Below are 24789 nucleotides of genomic sequence, written 5' to 3' on the forward strand. Positions count from 1 at the left end.
ATTAGACCCTGAAGTAAACATGTCCCCAGTGAAGTGTAAATTCACCATTAAAAATTCCCTGGCACTTATGCCAAAATAAAAGCATTGGTTTCAATATCCTCACAAATTTGGAACGTAGGTTCATACATTCTGCATACCCAAAATGCCTCATTAAATCTGTCCCAGTTGTTAGCGTTACCATAAACTCCTCAGCTATTGCCATATTTCATCCTGGGTACATGAAGAAAAGATAATTATGCAGTAGGAGGAAAACACGTGTGGTTTGTACAACTCAGTAAAGTTAGTAAAGCATTTGGGGATCCGTTTAAGTTAAATGCCCTATGACAATAAAGATTGAATTCAGAGGTGTTCACTTCTGATCTTCCTCTGATGGTAGCACCCTTGATCTCCCTTGCTCTTTTCTGGTGGCACACTGTGGTTTTTGAGGCTTAAAATTTGTTTGTGCTAAAGATTATAAGTTTGTTACAGAGCATTGAGGGGTGGGGATTGTGGCTTGTGGTGTGCTGAGTTTTGGTGGGGCAGAGTGAATGTTCTTGTGCATCCCTTTGGACTTCCCTTTATTCCCTCTGCCTGTAATTGCACAGGACTAACCCAGATTACCGACATGGTCCTTCCCAGTCCTATCTGCAAATTTGAACCATGAACTGGTATAGGAGACAGGGATATTTTTCAGAGAGCTCTTTACTGACTTGAAGGCTTGCCTGGCCAATTGTGACCAACTCTGGGTCTAAATCCTGTTCAGCCCCCTACCAACTGACAGATAGTTTTAAACTATTGCAAACACTATTGCTTCCTACAGCATTCCTTGTATATAGAGATAGGCTCCACGACAGCAGAACAACAAAGCCAAAAGCAAACATGGGAGCCAGCTACAGTATAACAGCTTAACAAGGAAGTAATGATACGGTGAAAGAAAGCGGCTATTTCAAGACACAGAGACATACCCTTTGTATAGTGGGATATTATCATTTTCAATACAAATACACCATCTCATATATGAGTTATATGGTGCATGGGTATATAATATACACACACATATATATAATATACTCTAGATATGTGTGTGTGGGGGGATGGTTTGGATAGGGATGATCATGCCTCAGGCTAGATCTCTGGAGGTCCCTTTCAGACCTATTTTTCTAAGATTATTCTATAGAATAATCTATCTATCTATCTATCTATCTATCTATCTATCTATCACTACACAGATATAGATAGAGATGTAGATATATAGATATAATCAATTCATGGAGCAACTGAATGAAATGCTATGGTCTGTGATGCACAGGGGGTCACATCAGAGGATTTAAGGGTCTTTTTTGGCCCAAAATCTATGACCAAGCGGAACAAGACATTATACGAAGTGTTCCACAACTAGAATTAAACCATTCGCTGTGTGAGAAAGCACAGATCATTTTAACAGTGCTCCATGTCCTCATTATGACAGAAAATGCAGAGACGCATCCAGAAAGTTGCTTTCTAAAGCAGATTTGGACCATTCTGAGGCCTGTCCTAATAAACCTGCAGATGGGCTGAATGGTGGGGGAAACTGGAAAAGAACAAGTTGTACTAAAAAACTATTTTGTATTTAGTGCAGTTAACAAATGTTAACTCAGTTTGGGAATGCTTACACTCAACGTGAGGGCACTTCCCCGTCTGTCTGTCTGTAACATGATAGCCGTTGATCAATCTCCACTTTTCAGGAAATGTCGTAAGCATCAATGGGAGGAATTTGTTGCATTGGGAGAAATTCAGAAGAAGAGGGATCCTGGTATCAGGGAGGGAATGATGGGGGTGTACACAGAGCCCCAAGCAGGGGGAAGTTGCAGAAAGCTCCTGAAATAGTTGGGGATAGAGGGGTGGCACCCAGGCAGCCTGTTAGGAGGAGATGATGTCTTCCAGGGGCCCCTAGTGCATGAGAGGGGCAAGCAACCCAAGTGAAAACACAGCAACGCAGAGAGCAATCTTCCTCCCTACCTTACTCGAACATGACTTGGGAGGGTTAAGAGGAGCATACAATTGAATTGTCACCCTCCTGCATCTGAGTAGAGGGAAAAATTGCATTGAGCACTAGTCTAGTATTGCAAAAGCCAAAGCAATGAGTGCCCTGTAGACTTGATGTTTAAACCATGGCTTCCATTTAGGTGAATCGCATTAGTAGTAGTAATAGTAGTACTAGTAGTAGAAATAGTAGTCATATTTACATGGCAATATTGCCTGGGGTTTCTTTCATGCACAGACCAGACAAGCACAGACCTGGACACCGTTTGCCCCAAAGAGCTTGCCATCAAAATATAAGATAAGAGCCAAGAGGAGGACATCAATGAGAAATATAAGGAAACAATATTAGTCAGCAGTAGGGACAGTGATCTGAGCCCCCAAGCAGCCCAACCATTGTTAGGGGGGGTTTTGTGGGCATCATAGCAAAGAGCAGTTTCAAGGAGGGATTTGAAGGAGATTAATGAGCTAGCCTTGTAGAAACAACCCGGGTGGTACGCGGAGTATACCCCCTCTTCAGTTGAAGGGATGTCAGTGGGTGCGGGAATGCTGCGGGAGCGTGGCAGTTTAGCTGCAGGCCAGCTCACCTCCTATCCCTGCAAAACCAAAGCCGAGACCAGAACACCCAGTGATACTTAACTATTTTTGGGTTTAATGATACAACACAACATAAAAGTTATAACCATAAACTTACATAAAAATATTTCTCTAAATACATATACATATACATATATAGATAGATAGATATAGATAGATACATACATACATACACAAACACACACACATCATTTACAGATCTAGATTCACACCAACCATAACTCTTACTCACCCTTATCTTAGGCACAGGCCTAATCCTCTGTGGCTTCCTGTTCAGCGTGCAGCCCCTGCCCCTCAACAGGCGAAGGAGCATTCAATAACAAAACTCAGGTTAATCATCAATTCAACAACAGGAATACCTGGCAGTGACAGGACAATAATTGAACTGAACACAATAAGGTTCCATCACATGTGCAAAAATAACCAATACAATAGATTCAGACACAAACAGCTTGCAGTCCTCTCGAATAGCAACAATACGGATGCAATATAACAAGCAGAATCCTAGTGGCATAAGGAGCCAGACCACAACCAGTGGCACAGCAGCTCTGCCCAAAGGAGAAATGGCAGCCCAGGAAAGATCCCAGTACCTAATAAGACATCATTACCCTCTCCCAGATGGCTCAGGTAGGAGGGGCCCATAACCATGACACCACCCCTAACAAACAGGGGTCCTAGACTCCCCTGTGCCCAGGGGTGAATCATCCCCACACCTCAAGGGGCTTCCCCTTGATCATCTGCAGTGGGGAAGGCCCCTAATTTCCTGCAGGAACCACCTTTCCCTGTGTAAATCACGACTCCCAGCATCCTTCCTCGCAGGGGTGGTTGACCCATCCGGTCGCTGCTCGCGGCAGGAAGGCCGAGCTGCCTTGTGCAGCCACCGGGGCCTATGAGCCCTCCTTCAGCTCATTGTGCACTGCCCTGTGCACCGGGACCCACATTGCCTCATGAAGCTGCGGCGACCTGTCTGTGGCCCTGTGCACCAATCCTTGCACCAGTGGCTTAGCTCCTGCCTCGCGTAGGGTTGGGGACCTGCACTACCTCATGCAGCAGCCAGGGTCCTGTCAGCTCTCCACCAGCCCCATGCACTGCTCTGTGAACTGAAGGCGCTGGGCTCCTGCCTTGTGTAGGGTTGGAGATGCACGCTGCCTCGAACAGGCTTGGAGACCTGCACTGCCTCATTCAGTCACCGAGGTCCTGTCCGCTCCTGGACCCTCTGTACACGACTCATGCACCAACTCTGCGGCTCCTTCCACAATGGGGCTGGGATGCAGCTGCTTGCTGCTTCCCTGGTCGACGGAGGCATCTTCTGGGCTCTTCTGGGGTAACTGCTCCGCCTTGCTGGTCAGTTCAACCAGCCTCTTCTGCAGCCCTCTGCATCATCCCTCGTTAAAGCCACCCATGTGCTTGGCACATGGGCTTTTAGTCCCTCTGGAGGCTCCGCCCCGGATTGGAAATGGACCAATCAGGAAGCTTGAGGGGTTAGTTCCCTTTCCAGTCCTCTATTCCCCCTGCTCCTGGGTCAGGGCAGGGCTGCCTTCTTTCTACCTTGCCCTGATTGGCAGAGAAGGGAAAACTGCCTCTACAAATGGGAGCCTGAGCCCTTTGGGCTCAAGCTAACAATCTGGGCTGCCGGTAAGCACCCGGTAAGCTGCCACATCGTATTTATGGAGCGCTACTCTCACACAGGAATGCTACAAGAGAAAGCTCGAAGACATGTTTGAAAATGTAGTGAGGAGGTGATGAAGTGTGGCATGTCTGGCAAAGTCATCAGCATCCCAAGAGGGTATGAAAGATCATAGCATCATAGAACATGAGGGTTGGAAGGGACCTCAGGAGGTCACATCTCGTTCAACCCCAGGATCATCCCCAACTAGATCATCCCAGCCAAGGCTTTGTCTAGCCATTTCTTAAAAATCCTTCAAGGATCGAGAGTCCACAACCTGGGAGGCTTGCTCCAGTGCTTTACTACCCTCCTTGTGAGAAAGTGTTTCCTAATATCTAACCCAAACTTCCCTTGTTGCAACTTGAGCCCATTGCTCCTTGCTGTGTCATCTGCCCCAATGAGAACAGCCTAGCTCCATCCTCTTCAGAACCGCACTTCAGGTGCTATTCAATCCCCTCTCAGTCTTCCCTTCTCCAGACTAAAGAAGCCCAGTTCCTTCAGTTTCTCCTCACCAGTGATGTCCCCCAACCCCCTAACAATTTCCATTGCCCTCTGCTGGACTCTCTCCAATTTGTCCATATCCTTACTGTAGTGGGGGGCCCAAAACTGAACTCCAGATGTGGCATCACCAGTGCTGAATAGAGGGGAACGATCACTCTCTTGATCTGCTTGCAGTGCTCTTACTATAGAAGCCCAGTATGCTATTAGCCTTCTTTTCAACAAGGGCACATCGCTGGTTCATATTCAGTTTCTTGTCCACTGTCACCCCCAGGTCATTTTTTGCAGAGCTGCTGCTTAGCCAGTCAGTCCCCAGCTTGCACCGGTGCAGTGGATTGCTCCGTCCTAAGTGCAGGACTTTGCACTTGTCCTTATTGCACTTCATGAGATGTCTTTTGTTCCAATCCTTCAATTTGTTAAGGTCTCTCTGAATCCTAGCTCTATCCTGTAGTGTGTATCTACTACTCCCCACAGCAAACTTGCTGAGGGTGCACTCCATGCCATCTTCCAGGTCGCTGATGAAGATATTGAACAAAAGCGGTGCCAGAACCAACCCCGGGGCACTCCACTTGAGACTGGTTGCCACCTAGATATCGAGCCATTGACTACTACCCTCTGAGCCCAATGACCCAGCCAGTTTCTTATTGACCTTACAGTCCATTCATCCAAAACATACATCCATAGCTTGCCTACGAGAATGATGTGGGAGACCGTATCAAAAGCCTTGCTAAAGTCAAGGTATATTATGTATATCAAGGTGTATATATAAGATGGGAGCTTGCATGAGAATAGACTCTGGTAGTCCTTAAAAGCAAAGACAAGTAGATTATGTTTGATGTGATGGAAACGGGAGAGCCAGCAGAGGGAGGCAATATGGTCAAAGATAGGAAAATGTATCTGTGGAGTATTATCCCGACTGGTTAGACTGCACTGACAAAGGCCAAGGAAGGGGAGGTTGTAGTAGTCGACATGTGAGTTTAACAGGATGGAAGAAGAGGAAAAGCTCAGATCTTAGAAATGGTGTAAGAAGAACAGGCCATTTCTGGACACAGCCTATATAGGCAGATCTAGCGAGAGATTCAGTCAAACAGGATGTCAAGTCACAGTCCTGAGTGTCAGGGAGAGCAGCCGTAAAACCACATTTATCTACTTGGGCCATTTTTACATCTGCCACACAGCAGCTCAGGGGGACCTTTTGCCTTGCCTATCAGTTAAAATAGCAGTTGCCCTTTACGATGAGTAGGCTAAGTGCTGTGGGTTTTCTCAAGAAGAACATAAAGAGATAGGGGCCTGCAAGCTGCTTGCTGAGATTCAAATCTACCAGCTGCTTCAAAGAGGCGTTTGAAGTCTTGAGGGAAAGGCGCTTTTAGCTCTCAGGGAAAGTGAGAGTATGTGCTCGCAAAATGTTTCTAATCTGATAACTCTTTAATTTTAATCACCCTGACAGTCTGTGGTGAGGCATGTGGTTAACTATTTCGGGTACAGGAGCTTCTCTCAAAGCCACAGTCTGCTGCTAGGTTGCACGAATCCCTTAACAATGATGAGACGTGAGGGGTTGAAAGATGTTGAGTGGTTCAGATCACGTGTCTGCAGTGGTTCTCTGGGTCCTCTCCTTCCCTGCAATCTTGCTCTCAGCTTTCGGTAAGAGGATGGAGGAAGCAGAAGGGGCAGGAGGCAAGAAAGGGGCAGGTGATGCTGGGTGTGGAAATCACGGGTAATGTCAGCAAGGCACTGCTCAGAGAGAGGGCATTTGGAAAGACATGGAGAATTCGAGATGGAGGGCTGGCTGGCATCGCAGACCCTTCCTCTGTTGCGATAGTGCCTGCATTATTGTTTATGAACATAGGAAATGCAAAAAGGTGGCAGGTAGCAAATTCCAGGTATAACAGCCCACAAAATGTCTTGAAAATAAATGGCCACTGTCTAGACTGTATATTTTCCTTTTCTGTAGCCTCCTCACTTCCCCCAGAGCCCTCTCTCCGCTAGACCAGCGGTTCTCAAACTCTGACAGATTGTGCACCACCAGTTTAAAAATTATACAACCTTAAGTACTGCTGGCAATTTTTTCAGTTCAACCTTAAGTACCACCAGCAAATTTTTGTCATATAAGGTCATTACAATAAATCTGTTAATGCATACCACTGACAGGTTGCCTGCATACCACTGGGGGTACACCTGTCACAGATTGGGAACCGGTGCATTAGACAACTCCTCTAATGGACCGGTCAATAAATCAAATGTCTTTCCTAACACAAATACCTCATGCTCAGCTGGCCCTCCACATACAGAATGACCTCTTTGAGTTTCCATGTCTTAAATATGTGACATCAAAGATGTGCTTAAAAGTGTGACATTGCAGGAAATGAGAAAATGTCCCAGAATATAGTTTCATTAATTCATTTGTTCTTAGGGTATTGCTGGTTATTGTAGTTGGAGGCAACCACACAAAAGGCTAGTGATGAATATTCTTCTAACTTGAGTTAACATTGTTGGCATTTTACACTGGTTGGTGGGTTCAGGAGAAGTTAATTGAGCCCAATCAACAGGGGGGCTGGTGCTGGTGTGAGCTCACAGACCGATAGCAGCCAATGGCCATTGCCAACCATTAGCCAATATCCTTGCCCCATGTTCCTTCTCTCCCAGAATAGCCTCTCCTACCTGGCCTCTCTGACATGCCTGGAGCAGTGTTGCCTTTGCCAGTGGTGAGAAGGAATGAACACCACAGGGAATTAGCGGTGGCAAAGCAAAATCTTGCTCTGATGGATTAAAGCCTAATGGCGGAAATCCTGCCTCTACGTAAATCAATGGTAAACCTCCCAGTTTCTCCCTTCCAGGGCTACTAATCCTATTGATATAAGGAATGGCAGTAGCCATCTCTGCCTTGGAGGAGAAACAATAGCTTTAAATATATATATTTAAAAAAAGGAGGCCAAAATATTCCAATGCATAGACAGGCATCAAGAACCACATTGTCTAGCCCTGGCCCTAGACACATGAGAAGTCTTTGAGAAGTAGCATTTCAAGTATAATATACTGCAAAGAAATATCCTGGGTTCATTATGCATAATTAACAGCTGTCATTTAATTACTGTGAAGATTAAGTCTAGCTTCTACACTGAGAGACCAATTAGAGGCAATTAGATTAGACAACACATACAGCCTTTCAGTCTCTAAATGAAATCCTATTCCCCCTGAAGAGAGAAAGGGGTAAACCTGAGTGTCATGAATGAGATGCAACCTGATTATAGATTCATAGATTCATAGAAGTCGGGTCGGAAGGGACCTTGTAGATCTTCAAGTCCGACCCCCTGCCTGGGCAGGAGAGAAAACCAGGCTCAAATGACCCCAGACAGGTAGACGTCTATCCTCCTCTTACAGACCCCCAGGGTAGGAACCATCACCACTTCCCTTGGAAGTTGGTTCCAGATCCTAGCCGCCCCGACTGTGAAGTAGTTTCTTTGGATGTCTAGTCTAAACCTACTCTCTAATAACTTGTGGCCATTATTCCTTGTTACCCCGGGGAGTGCTTGGGGGAACAAGGTCTCTCCCAAACCCTGCTGGTCCCCCCTAGTGAGTTTATAGATGGCCACCAGGTCCCCCTGCAGCCTTCTCTTGTGAAGGCTGAACAGGTTCAGGTCCCGTACCCTTTCCTCGTAGGGCCTGCCCTGCTGTCCCCAGATCATGTGAGTGGCCCTCCTCTGGACCCTCTCGATGCTGTCCACATCCCTCATGAAGTGCGGCGCCCAGAACTGGACACAGTACTCCAACTGCAGCCTGACCAGTGTCGCGTAGAGGGGGAGGATCACCTCCCTGGACCTTGTGATGCATCTGTGGATGCATGACAAGGTGTGGTTAGCCTTCCTGACCGCGTCCCCACACTGTCCGTCCATGTTCATTCTGGCATCAATAATGACTCTAAGATCTCTTTCTGCCACCGTGCTTTCGAGAAGGGAGTTCCCCAGCCTATAGGTATGCTGCTGGTTCTTACTGCCCAAGTGCAGCACCCTGCACTTGTCAGTATTTAATCCCATCCTATTTTCATTTGCCCACCCCTGTAACATGTCCAGGTCCTGCTGTAATTTGTCCTTCCCTACTAGCGTGCCCACCTCACCCCAAATCTTGGTATCATCAGCAAATTTAAACAGGCTGCTTTTCACCCCATTGTCCAAGTCACTAATAAAGAAATTGAACAGTGCAGGCCCAAGGACTGAGCCCTGGGGGACTCCACTGCCCACCTCCCTCCAAGTCAAAAAAGACCTGTCCACCACCACCCTCTGAGTACGACCCTTCAGCCAATTTGCTATCCATCTGACCATGTAGGCATCGATGCCACAGTCACCTAGTTTTTTAATGAGGATGGGGTGGGAGACAGTGTCAAAGGCCTTCCTGAAGTCCAAAAAGACTACATCCACGGCGACACCTGCATCCAGTGCTTTTGTGACCTGATTGTAGAAAGCAATCAGGTTGGTCTGACAGGACCTGCCCCTAATGAAACCGTGCTGGTTGCCCTTGAGCATCATCCCCGATGCCAGCCCATCACAGATGTGCTCCTTGATAATCTTCTCAAAGAGTTTCCCCAGGATTGAAGTAAGACTAACGGGTCTATAGTTGCCCGGTCCTCCCTCTTCCCTTTTTTAAAGATGGGGACCACATTGGCTATCTTCCAATTATCTGGCACCTGGCCAGAGCACCATGAGTGCTCGTAAAGCCATCCCAGGGGCCCCGCAATAACCCCTGCCGATTCCCTCAACTCCCTGGGGTGGAGAGCATCTGGACCTGCTGATTTGAACACGTCCAGCCACTCCAGAAGTTCCCTAACTCGGTCCTCCCTGACCTTAGGCCTGGCGGCGTATCTCCCGAGTCCGTCTGGAATCTTGGTCGGGGAGTCCCGGTCCCTGCACAAGAAATTGGAGGCGAACAATTTGTTAAAGAGGTCTGCCTTCTCCCCTGTTGAAACCACCTGATTGCCAAGCATATCCTGCAGGGACCCCACATTATCTGGTGCCTTCTTCATTCTCCCTATATTTTTAAAAAAGGACTTTTTATTATCTTTGATCCTTGATGCTAACCCTAGCTCCGTATGTGCCTTAGCTTTTCTAACAGCCCCCCTACAGACCCGAGCGGTGGAGGTATAGTCCTCTTTGGTGATAGCCCCTCCCTTCCACCAGGTGTACACCTCCTTTTTGGCAATCAGGCATTCATGAATGCCCTTGGTGAGCCAGGGGGGCTTTTGGGCACTCTTGCCCCCTTTGCTTCTTGTTGGGATTGTCACCCCTTGCGCTCTGAGTATCATCTCCTTAAGGAATGACCACTCATCTTGGGCACTGAGTTCCTCTATTCTTGAGGACCCCAGTGCTTCTCCCACTAATCTCCTCAACTCATTGAAGTTGGCCCTCTTAAAGTCTAGGGCTACTGCCTTGCTGCCAGCCCTTGACACCCTACACTGGATGATGAATTCCAGGAAGTGATGATCGCTATCACCCAGGTGGTCGAGGACCTGGAGCCCCCTTACCAGGTCGTCGCCTGTGGCCAGGACCAGGTCCAGCAGGGCATTCTCCCTGGTAGGACTGTGCACCTCCTGGGTTAAGTGGAGGTCCTGTATCTCAGCCAGGAACCTCCATGAGCGGTCCAACCTAGCTGACTGCTCCTCCCAGCAGATGTCCGGGTACTTTAGATCACCTATGACAACTACATCCCTTGCTTTAAGTGCCTCTGCAAGCTGACCTGAGAATTCGCAGTCCAGCTCTTCCCCTTGGTCAGAAGGTCTGTAGTAGACCCTCACCATTAAGTCCCTAGTAGATTTCCACGCTTAGATTTCCCCACTATAGCAACATACCTAGCAATCATGTGTAGATCCATGTGATGGCTACGTTGCTGTAGCATGTTGTACAGCAATGTAGCAATGTGCTGTAGGGCAATATGTACACGTGCCCAGAGAAACCTAGGGAATGCAAGTAGCTACTATTACAAATAACAGGAGGGGAAGGACACCTCGATTCCAGAGGAAGTGGGGTTCAGTCTGTGCCAATGCATGGGTTACCAGGGACATGCCAAAACCCTGCTCCCCCATGCTTTTGTGCGGGCTGGGAGTGGTCTGAGGCCTTTGGGGGCACGCGGCGGGCTGTGGCCAGCAACCCTGGCACGCGGGTCGGGGAATGCAGGCCGGCGGACTAGAATTAGGCACGGACGCGTAGCGGTTGATTAAAGATTATTTTACTTACACCATAGATGATTGCGGTGCAGGCAGGAAAAACTTGCTTGTGTTGCAGTTACAGACAGACACGTGGAGTTTGCTAGGCTCCACAACACGAACTCGAACAAGACCCGCAGAAAACTCGAGCCTCTTGAAATAACTCGGGCAGAGCTCTGAATACACACACACACAAAGCTTGCTAGGCTCCGTGGAACAAGCGTGCAGGGAAGGGGTTCGTCGAGGGATCGCGCTCGGCGACGGGGAGAGGCCAGAGGTTGATCAGATCCCTATAGCCTTCTTAAGGCACACGCTGGGTCCGTTAAGCTCCGCAGCGCTTAGAGTTCTTCACGAGACGTGAAGTCCTCCTCCTCCACGAGATGGTTGTGGAGTCCTCCAACTTGGGCGGAAACCGCTCAAGCCTCTTATACAGCTAGCAAGCCAATCACTAGCTGCCACGTGGGAATAATTTAGAACTGGCCAATAGTGGGGAACAAATTTGCATGCGAATGGTGGGAACTCCTTTGCACCGGGGTTTTCTCTTTGCAACTGAGAAATGCACCCTGCAAAGAAAGCTCCTCGTGGCGGGAAATAATTTAGCAGTGCCGAAGCGCGCGCGCACACAAAATCACACCCTTGGGTTGTGACAGCTTTCAACCCACTGGCCTCCTTTCCCTTGGCGTTCCAGAGACAACCATCAAGGACCTCAGACCATCCAGTGCTGTCATCTAGTGCCCCACTTTGCTTTTACAGAGACTCCAGTTGGGCATCACTCTTCTGCAGCAGTGCTGGAGCCCTTTGAAGGAGGCTCTCCTGATTTGGAACATATATACTTGGGATCATTTTCTATCTACCCTGGGATTTTATCTGCACTTTCCATCCCAAGAGATCTAGTTCCCCTAATCAGAGGCTCCCGTTACAAGCAGTCTAACCTAGGATTTTATCTTCCTTAGCCAAGAGGGGTGAATTCTTTGAAGTCTCTCCCTTCCCACACTTTGAGCCATGTTCCACCTTGGTAACTTTATCCCCTTCTATGGCGCCACTTCTGATTTACACCCATGTTGTCAAGAGCAGTCAGAGCCCAAGTAATGAGTTTCACTCTGGGCATGATCTTGTATCAGCAACTCCTTCAACTTCCAAGCCATCAATGAGCTGGAAGATGCAAGTTCCCAGTGTCAGGAAAGGAATTTATAATGCAACCCCATGGGCAGAAATGGAACAAGGTGCTCTTCTTCCTTGGTTGTCTAAGATCCAACTCTACACTTTAACCCTAACACATGCCCTTTCTATTGGCAGACAAATGTAGTGACCCACCAAGCATTGAGTTTGCTGAGTTTACCACAGAAAACTACATGGTGAGCAGTACAGCACGATATGCATGTGAATTTGACTACAGAAAGAGAAGTGGGTCATCAGGAGTGATTGCATGCAAGAACATATCTGGGCTCGTTCAATGGGAATACGACACCAAGTTTGAATGCATCCGTAAGTAATCACCCTTCCTCCTGCTAAATAGAAGCACATTTCTTCTATAACTGAATGTGATGGCTGCACAAGTAATTTCCAATTAATTTTGGTATGATAAGTGGCCGTGATTCACTGCTGTAGTGAACTGCACTCTACATTATGGTCTCCCCCAAATAAACCTTCCTGATACTGGCTCCCATTGACATTACAACCCTAATGGAATCCAAAGTGTTTATATGACATTAAAACAAAGGGTTTCACATATTAGTTGCTTGCAGAAGAAACAAAATTTACCAACCTAATGTGGCAGGGCACTTGGGGTAGGACTGCAAATCTGGAGCACCACCACAGAGAGGACACATGAAGCAGTCTGGAGGTTTGGATAGGAACTAAGGGGATGGAGGAGGTTCCTAGGGACCAGGTTGGGACCCAGGTGAGCCCAGAGCAAGGGGCTCAGTATGTAAGACCTACTCTGAGGCTCAGATCAGCTCAGAGACAGAGGCTGAGAGATTAAGAGATCTGCTGAGTAGCCTCAGAGAATGGACCTGAGGAGCCTGAGAGAGTGGACCTGTGAGAGGGGCCCGGAGCTCTCAACTGGCCCAAGGTGGGGTTAGGGCATATGAGAAGCAAAAGGCACAGGTGTGGCTACAGCCAGAGAGGAAGGGGGCAGAGAAACTGAGGCCCATAATGAGGGTGGCAGTGATAGGGCCATCAGAAGTGGACGAGGGTCTGAGAAAGAGAGAGCCAGGGGTAGCCTGAAAGAGGGAGGGGGCTGAGCCCAGGTGGGGGCTGCATAGAAGCCAGTGAAGACCCGGGGCTGAGAGAAGAAAGAGCCAGAGACAAAGGAGCCCTGAGTAAAGGGCGACATCTGTAAAGGACCAAAATTGCTTGTAGCCAGAGTTTTGGACAGGGACAGCATGGACAGCATGGCTCTGGGTGACAGAGGCCAGGACCTAAGCTGGTTCTGGGTATGACCAAAAACTGCAACTTACTGGGGCTTGAGAGTCATAGTAGTGGGACTGCTTGCTCATGGCAGAGTAGCCCTAAGGAAGTGCCACTGGGGTCAAACCCCAGGGAAGGGCGAGTCTTGGGTACCCTAAAACCTCAGCCCCCACTACCTTCCTGCTTATCTCTTGATAGGCAAAGACTAGGGGAGCACACCCTGAAATAAAAGCAGGAGCAGGACCAGATAGTCTAGAGGCTCAGGCAAAGGTCCAAGGAAGAGCAAGACCAGAAGATCCAGAGGCCCAGAGTGAGGTCTAGAGACAGAGTGAGGGCCAGGGAGGGACTGAGGCAGACCAAGACAAGAAGGGTCCAGAGGCCCAGGAAGGAGCTGAGAGCGAGTGGGACCAGGAGGGTCCAGTGGCCCAGCGAGGGGCCAGGAATAATATAGTAGGACCAGAAAGGTCCAGTGGCCCAGCGAGGGGCCAGGAATAATGTAGTAGGACCAGAAGGGTCCAGCGACCCAGTGAAAGGCTGGAAATAGTGAGGTCAAGAGAGAGACCAGGAGGCCTGGCATCCTCAGAAAGGCACCATGCATCTGTAGAGCTGAATAAGAGGATGAGCTGTCTTAAGACCCAGGAAGGAGCCACATGAGGGACCAAGGGACCTGGCAGCTTAAAGTGGAGTCATATGAGGGACTGAGGAACCTGAGGACTGTGTGACAGACCAAGGGTCTGAGGGCCCAGAAGAGGGCTGCATGGGTGTAGGCATGTGACAAAAAGAACATCCATGATGATGCCATCTGTGAGGCATGGGACATGGTGTAGGGGAGGTATGGAACCATGCAGTCAGCCTATAAGGCCAAGGACCACAGCTACCAGGTGGTCACTAAAGCAAGACCAGGTCTGGGAAGCCCAGGGGAAGCCTCCCTTTTATAACCATAAAAGACATCAAGAGGTGGAGGTGAGTGAAGGGGAGACTGTTCCCAGAGTGAGCAGGGCAAAAAGGGGTTTTGGGGGGGAGTTATAGCCACCCCTAAGGATGCCACCCTGCTACACCTAGAGTCACAGCAAAGGGCTTATGATCTGATATATGCATGGTGCCTTTTTGAGGAGAGTGCTTCAATTGGGAACAAACAGAGATGATACCAGACTTTTGCTTTGAGCTTTGGGGTAATTTGGAAATTTAGGACACCGAAAACCATGCAAGTCACCCACAAGATACACAAGCTGAGTAACAACCCTCCAGGGACGTAGTCTGAGCAAAGGGAAGAGGACTTTCTCTTAGCTCAGACCTACTTCATTGCATCGCTGCTGCTTCTGCAGTTCACCCTCTTACCACAATCAGTCCTTGTGCCTAACAACATTGCTCAGGTGTTTGGAGGTTAGTCTTGCTGGTCCCTTGGGGAAGCTGGCCACATGGCAAAGAGGGAATTGCACTACCGCATCTCCTTCCATCACACGCTCATTCTGGTTCAACAGGGACTAGAACTTCCCTTTTCCTGATGATGCCATGAGTTATTTTGAAATTTTTCAACTTGATCTGATGCAGGGAATATGTATCTGTGTCCACATCCCTAGAGACAGGCCTGTGATTTCAGCCTTATTTGCCAGGAGTCCTGAGGCTTGATCGTGATATGTGATTCCCATTATATAGTCATGAACATGTTTAAAGCCAAATGCTGGGGCCAGTCACATGCATTCAGCTGCCAAAAGCAGAGAGGCACCTCTCCTGACTTAAACTGAATTGCACCATGGCTGAATGTGTCCTGTGTACATGTATTTTGGATGGGACGTAGATTTAGGGAGAACATCTCTAGTAAGGCATGTTCCAGCTCTGTGATAACGATGCAGCCTATGTGCCTCATTTAGTTCCTCTGTCTCGAATCCTGTCATTCACTGTTAAACAACACATGAACCCACCTAAATGTATTGGGCAGAAGCATCTCAACCACTCAACAGATTTGATCAACCAGTAGTTATTAGGCAAAACTTGCCCGTAGTGTCCAGTTATTTAAAAACAGCAGGCACAAGGGGATGCTTCCACAAGCTCCTCTGGTAGGTTGAATATTTATATAATCTTTCCATTATCTTTCTTTTTATCTACCAATATATATTAGCCCCTAAAATTCTCTGTTAACTCTCCTTCCTGTTCAGTACACATTCTGTATTAAACTGACCCAGATTTTTCTGGCTTTAGGATCAGCCGTAACTTTTTTGTTCCATTACAATTATATGCTCACTTGCCATTCCTTATGCATACATGGTCCTCTTCATGCTAAGATTGGTTAGAAAGCCATTAGTTCATAGCAGGCTCTTTTGACCTTAAATAGGCCATTACTCCCAACAATAAGGATAAGGAAACCATTACTTTTCCCTTCAAAGCAAGGGAAAATTGATGCTAAATAGGAGAAAAACTTCCTTGCACAGAGATGCAATGTACTGAGCTGGAAAATAGCCTCTCCAGAGAAATTCTGGAAACCCTGTTGCTAGCATAATTTAAAACTAGGACCTAAAGGGACACAGGAGTTGCTGTACTGGATGCGGCCAGTTATCCCCCTCATCCTGTATCTTGTCTCAGCAATGATCAAAAGCCAATGGTATAAGACCCCCATAGTGCAGAACTAAAGAAAAGCAGGGCTTCTCGGGAGGGCATTTAGTCCAACTCCCTGCTCAAGTCAGGATCATCCCCAATCTAAGACATTTTAGACAACCCGAACACAAACCATCAGAGATACCACAACCTCCCTAAGCAGCCGGTTCCAGCGTTTAATCATTTTCACGCTTAGGATATTCTTCCTAATAACTAACCTTGGTGTCCCTTCTGACAGCGTAGATAGTAAATGTGGAATAATATGCCTCTCTATATCCTTCACCCCGTGTGCTATAAGGAACAATCCTGCATTGGCCGGAGCACACGAGGTAACTTAGCATTGCCTGTACATTTCTTGCTATTCTGATTGTGTAACACATCAGGCGTCTGTATAGAGAAGACTAATTTTAATCTTGCCCACAGATATCTCCAACTTGTCCTCATTTCCAAGCCTCCCAGAAAGAACAAGGAGCAGCAGGCCTGAGACCTCACAAGCTGTAAAACAACTTGCGCCAAAAGGTAAAACATGCAGCAATCCCTGCTTATCCTAATCGTGCTCCCAATGACGTGAATGGGAGTTGAGGAAAGCCAGTGTCTGGCCCTATATAAATTCCCACCCTTCCACTGCTTCAGTATTATAGTATACAGCTGCCGATTCAGAACTTGTTCTCATAACCCTGGCTTGTTAGGAGTAATAACAAACTAGTGTTTTTTCTTGTCTGGCATAAGGATGAAGGGAAAGCACCTGACATTGTGACATCCGGCCATTGCGGGTGCGGGCATGGACCAGGTTCTGTCTTACCTGGCACCTTTGTTTCTCCTCGGCAGACAATCTGATTCAAACTGCAGTTGGACTTGCAGAAATTAAAAATTTGGGGTGTCTATCACCCCTTTCCTGGACAGCTTACAAGGCTGCTGTGTTTGGAGCTGAGCACTGCATCCTGCATACACGGAGTATTTAACCACCTTTTGACTCTGTTGTCTGCTGTTCATTCCCAAGGTGCAGATCCCCTGTCTATTGCTCAGACGTGCGGTCTCATGTTCCAGGTGCCGTAGGGCCTGCGACAAACGATGGATCCCTGCATCTCCCTATTAATGTAATGTGCCCTTTCCCTGACCAAGAATAGTCTCTTTGCTTTGAGCAAATAGATGTCCCGGGGTAACAAATGGATGCATGACACCTACAGTAATGTAATTTTACCCCTGTTTTTTTCTGGATTCATTACACTGTATTCTGGTGTGTTACTTTGGGAGACTATATACCTTGCTTATAATAGTGTAAATGGGTAGTTCCTTCCATCCGTGGGCCAAGATATGCAACCAGAGTAGACAAACCCATCGAATTAAATCAAGCCTCTTTTCAGCTTCTTGATCAAATGAGACTCTTTCAAGTTACGACCTCTTAGGGTGTTTGTAGATGTGCTCCAGGAGGCGGGGGCTAGGGGTGCTTTAATTAGTCCAGGTCAAAGAGCCACACTAATTAAAAGCACCCGGAGCGGCACATGTAACAACCCCCCTGTGCTGAAAAATGGCGGCGGGGTGCTTTGAACTAAAGCTCATTGAACGAGCTTTAGTTTAAAGGGCCCCACCGCCATTTTTCAGTGCAAGGATGCTGATACATGTGACACTGGAGTCTTGTCGCAGCAGGGACCCAACAGTAACCTAAGAACGATTGAATTAATGAAACTATATTACTAATTACCATTCTCCACGAGACTCGATTAATCGAGTCTGTTCCGACGCGGTGTAATTACGGCATGTCGGAGCAGCCTCCCTGCATGGGTAGAGGAGCTCTTAGCATGGAGCTGAGCAGTGGTCCATATGAAAGCAGCTCTGTGCCCCACTGCTCTCAAGTTAGTGTATTTAAGAACTATTGGAAAATAAGTTTAATCCAGTTTAACTGTCTCTGAAGTGATGTGTCTGTCTGAATATTTTTTATATGGAAAACAAGAACCAATGACAAAAAGTATTGGAGAGAGACATTCATTCGTCTGCTTTAACAATCGATTCACCCTGGTGGTTGCCGGGTCTGTCAGCTCTTTGTTTTATGAAATAACTTGATCTGGATGAATCGGTACCAAGTGGTCAGTGTAAGCATTTCTGTATCATCTCAAAGAATCAAGAGAGTCTTGGTTTCGTCATGTGTACACGGTTTGTGCCTGTTCAAACTACGCTGATCTGATAAGGGTCATCATGGGTTAAATATAGCCCCGAGCTAACCACAGGCCTTCCTTTGACCTTGTAGGGTTCTGCGGGCTGCCCAGGCCTGTTCAACATGCTAGCGTCACCGCATATTCATACCCCGTGGGGCAGAAACTGCAGTACAACTGTCTGCGAGGCTATGACGCTCGACCCCCAACCTCTGCCATCACCACATGTGAAATCACGACAAAGTGGACCACACTACATCTGCGGTGCACCAATGACAGTAAGCATGCCGGTTATTCATACGCTGGTGCGATGGGACGCCGTCACATTCACAGACCCCAATGAGCAGGGATCCCATTTTCTCTACTTTAAAAAGAGCCCCAATTTTGGGTTAAAAAAAAAGTAACCCCAAATCCACATTTTTTTTTTCCATGATTGAAATGAAACATCACTAATATAGAGATATGTACAGACTTGTGCTGCATTTTGATCATGGGAAGATGTGGATTTGGGGTTACTTTTTTTTTAACCAAAAATTGGAGATTTTTTTTTTTTTAAATTAGAGAAAACCAGGATCCCTGCTGATGAGCAAGTTGTTGGCTCCAGTTCATTTTCACTTTCCCTAGACCAAGTGCCATCCCTTCTCTGTCCAAGAGCTAGCTGCGAGCCAGGGCCCCAGCTGGATGGAGCAGTAGGGTGAGGAGCATGCTGACCAGCAAGCACAAAGATCAGGCCAGTGCCTGGCTCTGCCTGACTGTGGTGCACGTGTAGTGGAAGAGGAAGGTATAAGGGACTGGGATGCAGGTGGTCTTGCCTAATGGTTATACCACTGAGAGAAAGTAGGGGTCTGGGGCAGAGGATGGGAGCCATATTACCAAATCCACATGGAAGTCCAGGGGCAGAGTCCACAACTCAGATCAGGATCCAGAGTCCACGGGATAATTCACAGAGTGACATCCAAAAGCAGAGTCAAACCAGCATCAGGACCAAACAACAGATCCAGTGGGAAATCCAAAGCCGCTGTCCAAAACTAAGCCAAAGCCAGGGCCAGGAACCAGGAAAACCAGGGAGCAGGAACCAGGAGGCTTCACAGCAGAGCTGTTGGCTGGCCTGCAGAGCCAGGGCTAGGTGGATAGGCAGCTCTCCCAGCAGCCAGTCGAGATGCTCGCAGTTCCTAAACTGCAGCAGAGCTCACGGCAGGTGCGGCTCCTGAAGCACTTGGCCCAGGCTGGGCTGCCTGATCAGAGTCCCTACCAGAAGGGAGATCTCTCTTAATGAGGCTGGTGGAGCTGTGCAGCATGGTGGGGATCACAATGCATGACGCTCTCTGGACCATCATTTAACAAAGCTTTCCAGACGGTGTTTCGATCGGAGAAAACTGTGGTACCGTTTAGCCCTGGTCTTTTTGGAGCTGATTGAGCTGGGCTGGCTGGAACCCAGCTACCACTGCAAAACCTGCTTCTCCAGTACTTGAGCTGCTTAAAACCCACCAGTAAGCCCATCTTCCACCCCCTTCCACCCCGGCAGACATCATCCTTGTATCGAGGAATAGCTGATGATGATGACTTGAGCAGTGCGACTGGAAATCGCATTACTATAGATGCACACTTCACTGCTTCCCAGTCCAGCAACATGGACTGCCGGTTCTCCCCCATCTCCACCGTGCACCAGAACTACATCACTCATGTAGACAGGAAACGTTGCAGACCTTTGCTATGGCAATGCTTTTGCAGAGATGTCACAGGCAAACCTAGCCAAGGTGCCTAGACAGGCCCCAATGACCCTATTATACGAGCATCTCTCAGTGGTTGGGGTATTCTTCTCACAATATACTGGGGGGGAGATGGTTTTCCCCATGTCATAGGTGGGGGGTTGAGGCACAGCCAGCCGACACCATTGCTGAAGATCTCACAAAGTCTGCAGCAGAGCAGGGATCTGAACCTGGCTCACGAAAGTCTCCCGCACTGGAGAATCTGCCTCCTCCAATCTGATGCATAAAAGTATCGAGGCTCTTAGCTGGCTCTCTGTTCACTAGAGCATGCAGCTTCCGTTACACCCAGCATGCTGCTCCCAGAGGTTTAAGAAACAGGCTGGACCACAGGCAGCTAACCCGTGGCATGAGTGCCGCAAGCAGCCCAGGCCGCCCCTGTGTGAAGTGCATGGCAGATTAGAGAAGGGGCAGGTAGCACAGGGGCAGGTAGGGCAGGCAAAGCAGCCAATTAGGCAAGGAGCACAGGGAAGGAAGCAGAAAGCAGAGCAGCAGATCGGGCAGGGACCACACGGCTGGGAGCAGAAAGCAGAGCAACAGATGGGGCAGAGGATGGGAAATCAAAGTGGCACTTGGGGAAGGCTCAGGGCTAACTATTGGCATGCCTCCCAAAAAGGCTGGCCCCAGCTAAATTAGACAAACACTTATCCGGGGTGGTTTAGATGGGGATGATCCTCCCTGGAGCAGGGAGCTGGATTCGGTGTGACCTCCTGAGGTCCCTTCCAGCCCTCCTTGTCCATGGCTCTAATAGTGCTGCCCACCGGAGAGGAGGGGTGAGGGGCTGTTTAAGCCGCAAACACAGCATGCAGGGCAGGAGCTGCCAGTTCAGCCTGACCGCATCTGCCCTACATTACCGCTCGGGTGCTCGAAATGAACAGCCCTGGAAGCCGCCCATCAAGAATAAACAGGAATTTGCTTTTGTTACAGGTACGGCCGATCCAACTCACATTACACCTACAACGCATCCCGCGGCAGGTACATCAGAGAGCGTAACTTGGCTGGGGGAGGGGGGTTCCCATACCTTTGGGCCAGATACTTTCCCTCTTCACATGGTGGCTGTACCCGAAAGGCTCAGCACTGGCCAAAACCACATGATTTCTTGGCTTCTCTCATTACTGGCGGCTTCGGAGAAAAAAACACACCCCAACATAACTCTGAACCCCTGTCTCCTGAGCCCTAGGCTAATCTCCTTACCCGTGCAACAGCTGCTCCCCTCAATCTGAAGGCCTGCACTTGCACTCAGTTCCCTGAATAGGCAACTCGCATCATAGTCACCGATAGCATGCTCATGCCCAAGGGAGTCAGAAAAATCAGTAAAGAGGTATCTCTCTTTTCTTTATAGGCGTAGCCGATCTGTCCCATTTTCCACCTATGAAGTTTCCAGTAACAGGTACGGGAACCAATGTGTTATCTGGGGGTGCGGAGAGGGGGAGGCGCTTCTCCCAACCCTGAGACAGACCCAGGAAGACGCGGCTCCTATCCTACTCATCCATAGCAGGCGACAGGCAGCGCAAACCCTCGGGATGGAAGTGTTGATTAGTTGTTTAAACAGCAAGCAAAGCAGCTATTGCCAAGGTGTGCAGGGAACGAGCTGTCCGATCCAACCAGCCCGTGACCTAGACATGAGCAGACCCGCTCAGTGGAAGCCGCACACCAAGAGCAAACAGGAATCTCATTGCAGGCCCAGCGGATCCATCTTATTTTGCACCCCCAACGCTTCCAGTAACAGGCACATCAGACAGAGCTCGTTAACTGGGTCGAGGCAGGGGGTCCCCCCATTTTGAGAACTGGGAGAAACTGTTTATATCACAGCCAACACCATCAGCTAGCAGCCGGTCTCACACCAAGAGGTAATGGGTTGTTGAAGAAGCAAAGGTGGCACTTTCGATCGCCACGTGTGTAGTCAGGTCTCAGATATAGCTTGGCCTCGCCGCTTTACATTGCTGCTTGGATCATAGGAATGGGCAGTAGCTATCACTGGAAAGAGTAAATCAACATAAATCTCTCATCTCTTTACAGTGACGACTAAGCCGTTCCATTTGACATGTAGGATGGCTGTAATAACAGGTACAACCGAGGTCTTTAGGGTAGAGCTGGTCATTCTCCCTCCTTCCAGTTTTCAGTCCTAGCCTGTTCCAGTGCTTGACCACTATCAGAGGCAGAAAGTCCCTGCTGATCTCCAATCTAAATTCCCATTCCTGTCCTCCACAGCCACACAGAAAAGGCCATTTCCAATCCATCTTGGTAATCACCGTTCAGGCATTTGAAGACTGTTATCAAAGCCCTCCGCAGCCTTCTCTTCTCCAGACAAAATGACCCTAATTTATCCAGCTTTTCTCATAAATCATGCTTCCCAAGTCTCTAATGATCTCATTTTATGTACTAGGCTACAAACCTTGAAGGGGGGAGAGAAATGATTTACAGGGTAGCTGCAGTTGTAAGCATTGAAGCTTTTTAGGGTGCAATTTTGAAAAGTGCCTACAGGAGTAGATTTAGCTAGATTTTTTTTTTTTGAGGGAGTGAAATAGTAAATTGACTGAAACATGCAGGTTTGGGGACTCATGAGAAAAAATCTCTGAAAATTTAAGTCAGATTACAAATTAATTTCATACAGAAAAAAAAAAAAGATGGGTGAGGGGCAAATCCCAGAAAACATCTTCTAGGAGAAAGCATATTAACGTCATTTGTCGGCATTAGTCTAGTTTCAAAAATTGGCCACCTCCTATTGAAAAAAAACCCAAAACCCCAACATCTGGGTAAAAAAGGATGAAATGACCTAAAAATGAAATGTTTCCTTTCACAGCGAATGGAACATTTTGGTCCATCTGAAACATTTCCTCCCCAATATTGTGGTTCAGGTGCCAAGACAAAAAAGAAAAAAAAGGTTATTTACTGAACTTTAGTTTGAAGGACCGCTCCCACTTCGAGTCCACTGGGTCATGATGACTGTGATCCTTACTGGGCTGAGGTCAGGGTCAGAGGCAGAAGCAGCTGCCACCCAAGGGAACTAGTACAACTACGATCATCCAAACCAGAGGCCATCTCTGCCAAGTGTCTAATTAGTTATAACCTAATTAGGGACCCAAGCTGCCTCTCGCTGTGGATTCCTGATCCCCGCTGGGGGCTTCTCGGTGCTACTGTCATACATAACAATGAGCAAAGTTGGGGAGTGAATAGCATCCCTGGGGCACAGGTACCCCCATAGATACTTTGCAATGCTGAATGCTGTTAGTCTGGAGGTCTCTCCTATATAACCTCTCTTAGACCAGAGGTCAAAAGCTGTGCAGTTGTATGTTGGTGAGAGGTGAGCTCCTAGCCCAGATCCTACGGCCACTTTGATCAGTCAGCTTTGGGAAAACCATAGCAATCACACTGCGGTGTTTCAGTTCATGCTTTCTGCTCACTCCGATCTTTGTCTTTTTTAGCTGTTACGATCTCTGTCGTGTTGCTGAGTGTCTTCATCTCTGCGGGGTGGATCTTCGCGAAGTATGGTGAGTAGCAAGAGTTAGTTAACTCTGAAAATCCCTGTGATGCAAGGAGTTATGAGCCAAATCATTCTCCTTGACCATAAGCAGCCCAGGCTGGATTTGTGGCTATCTCCTTTGGCATCAGAGGGCTGACCGTGCTTTTCTTTTCCCTTCAATATATAAAATACAGTAAAAAAGAAAAGCACAATTGAAAGCACGTTAAGGTTGAGGTGGAGACATAGACTTGCCATCCATGTCGTCTTGCAATCCTTGTTATCTTGAAGATGAATCTGTCAGAGTGAGGTGTCACTGAGGGGAACCGCACAGCTGAGTGGGAGAGCGCTCTGAAGAGGAAATGAAGTTTAATCTATGCAAATGTGAAGGATTTCAAGTAATTAACATCTCACATAATTTTGTCTCTAGCTAATCTCTGAGAAGCATGGCTGCTTTCATTTACCTTAACTGCTCTCCATGCCTCAGGTTTAGCAATCAAGTTCTGACTAAATTCCTTCCCATGTTTATTGATGCCACATTCATTTATTATACCAGTTTTGCTGCTTCTGCTACATTATTGCTGAAGTCGGACTATAATGCAAGCCAAACACTTCCTTACTCCCCACTCTTAGAAAACCTCTACAGTAATAGCTCTACACAACTCTTTCCTTTCAGCCCCCTTAACACTAGGTCCTGAGAGCCAGACAGCTCTGAACACAACATTATCTTTGATTAACTAAGGAAAACCAGCATGGATGGTTTTAATACTTCTGCAAGCAGATGTGCTAAGACCAAAGCCGCATTTGCAAACCACCCTCATTTACAAGCCACTTCCACTGAACACTGTTTAATACAGAGTGAAGAAGGGTCTGGTAAAGCAATGCAGATGTCTAATTTGGTTTAATGACACATGCAATCACCGGGATCCCACAACAAACACTTACGACCTTGCATGGATTTGCCAAATGCAATTTAGTGCCGGGCAAATGGCGGCGAAAACAAAATGCAACCAAACTTTTTGCTCATTTTTGTTATTTGCCCTCATTGTTTGAACTGTTCTCCCCACTTCCTGACACCATCAGGAAGTTCTGAAAGCAAAATTGCCACAAGCTATAGGAGAAATCATGTGCTGAGAAAGCCTCCGCTGCCTGGATAGAAAGCAAGCCAAGACAGCGTAAGAGACTTTTGCCATAGTCTTACACACCTGGGAAGTTTGCCCTGTATGCTTAAAAGACCACACTTCAATCTCAGTTAACTCCGCAGGCCAAATCCAGATCAACTCCACAGAAGCTGAACTCAAGTTTCCCTATACCACTGAAATGGATATGGGATGTTATGGGGAGAGGCACAAGGGCTTTTGCTGGAGATGACTTCTGCTGCCCTGTTGGTGTTGGGTCAAGTGCACATTTCAAAAGATATGGTTGGGCTCTTGCTCAAAAAGCCAATCACTCCGGCCTTCAGC

General features: G+C 47.8%; 1 protein-coding gene across 1 annotated transcript in view; it reads left to right on the top strand.

The window, feature by feature from the left end:
* Positions 1–24789, top strand: part of LOC102369874 (interleukin-2 receptor subunit alpha-like) — a 32113-nt gene that overhangs the window by 5387 nt on the left and 1937 nt on the right. The window contains exons 2-8 of the mRNA XM_014523634.2: positions 12246–12434; positions 16374–16469; positions 18196–18378; positions 20794–20841; positions 21209–21256; positions 21886–21933; positions 23292–23357. Coding sequence (XP_014379120.1) covers positions 12246–12434; positions 16374–16469; positions 18196–18378; positions 20794–20841; positions 21209–21256; positions 21886–21933; positions 23292–23357 — 678 coding nt within the window. The remainder of the gene's footprint in view (positions 1–12245; positions 12435–16373; positions 16470–18195; positions 18379–20793; positions 20842–21208; positions 21257–21885; positions 21934–23291; positions 23358–24789) is intronic.

This window comes from Alligator sinensis, unplaced genomic scaffold, assembly GCF_000455745.1.
Source record: "Alligator sinensis unplaced genomic scaffold, ASM45574v1 scaffold268_1, whole genome shotgun sequence".
NCBI classification, from domain to species: domain Eukaryota; kingdom Metazoa; phylum Chordata; order Crocodylia; family Alligatoridae; genus Alligator; species Alligator sinensis.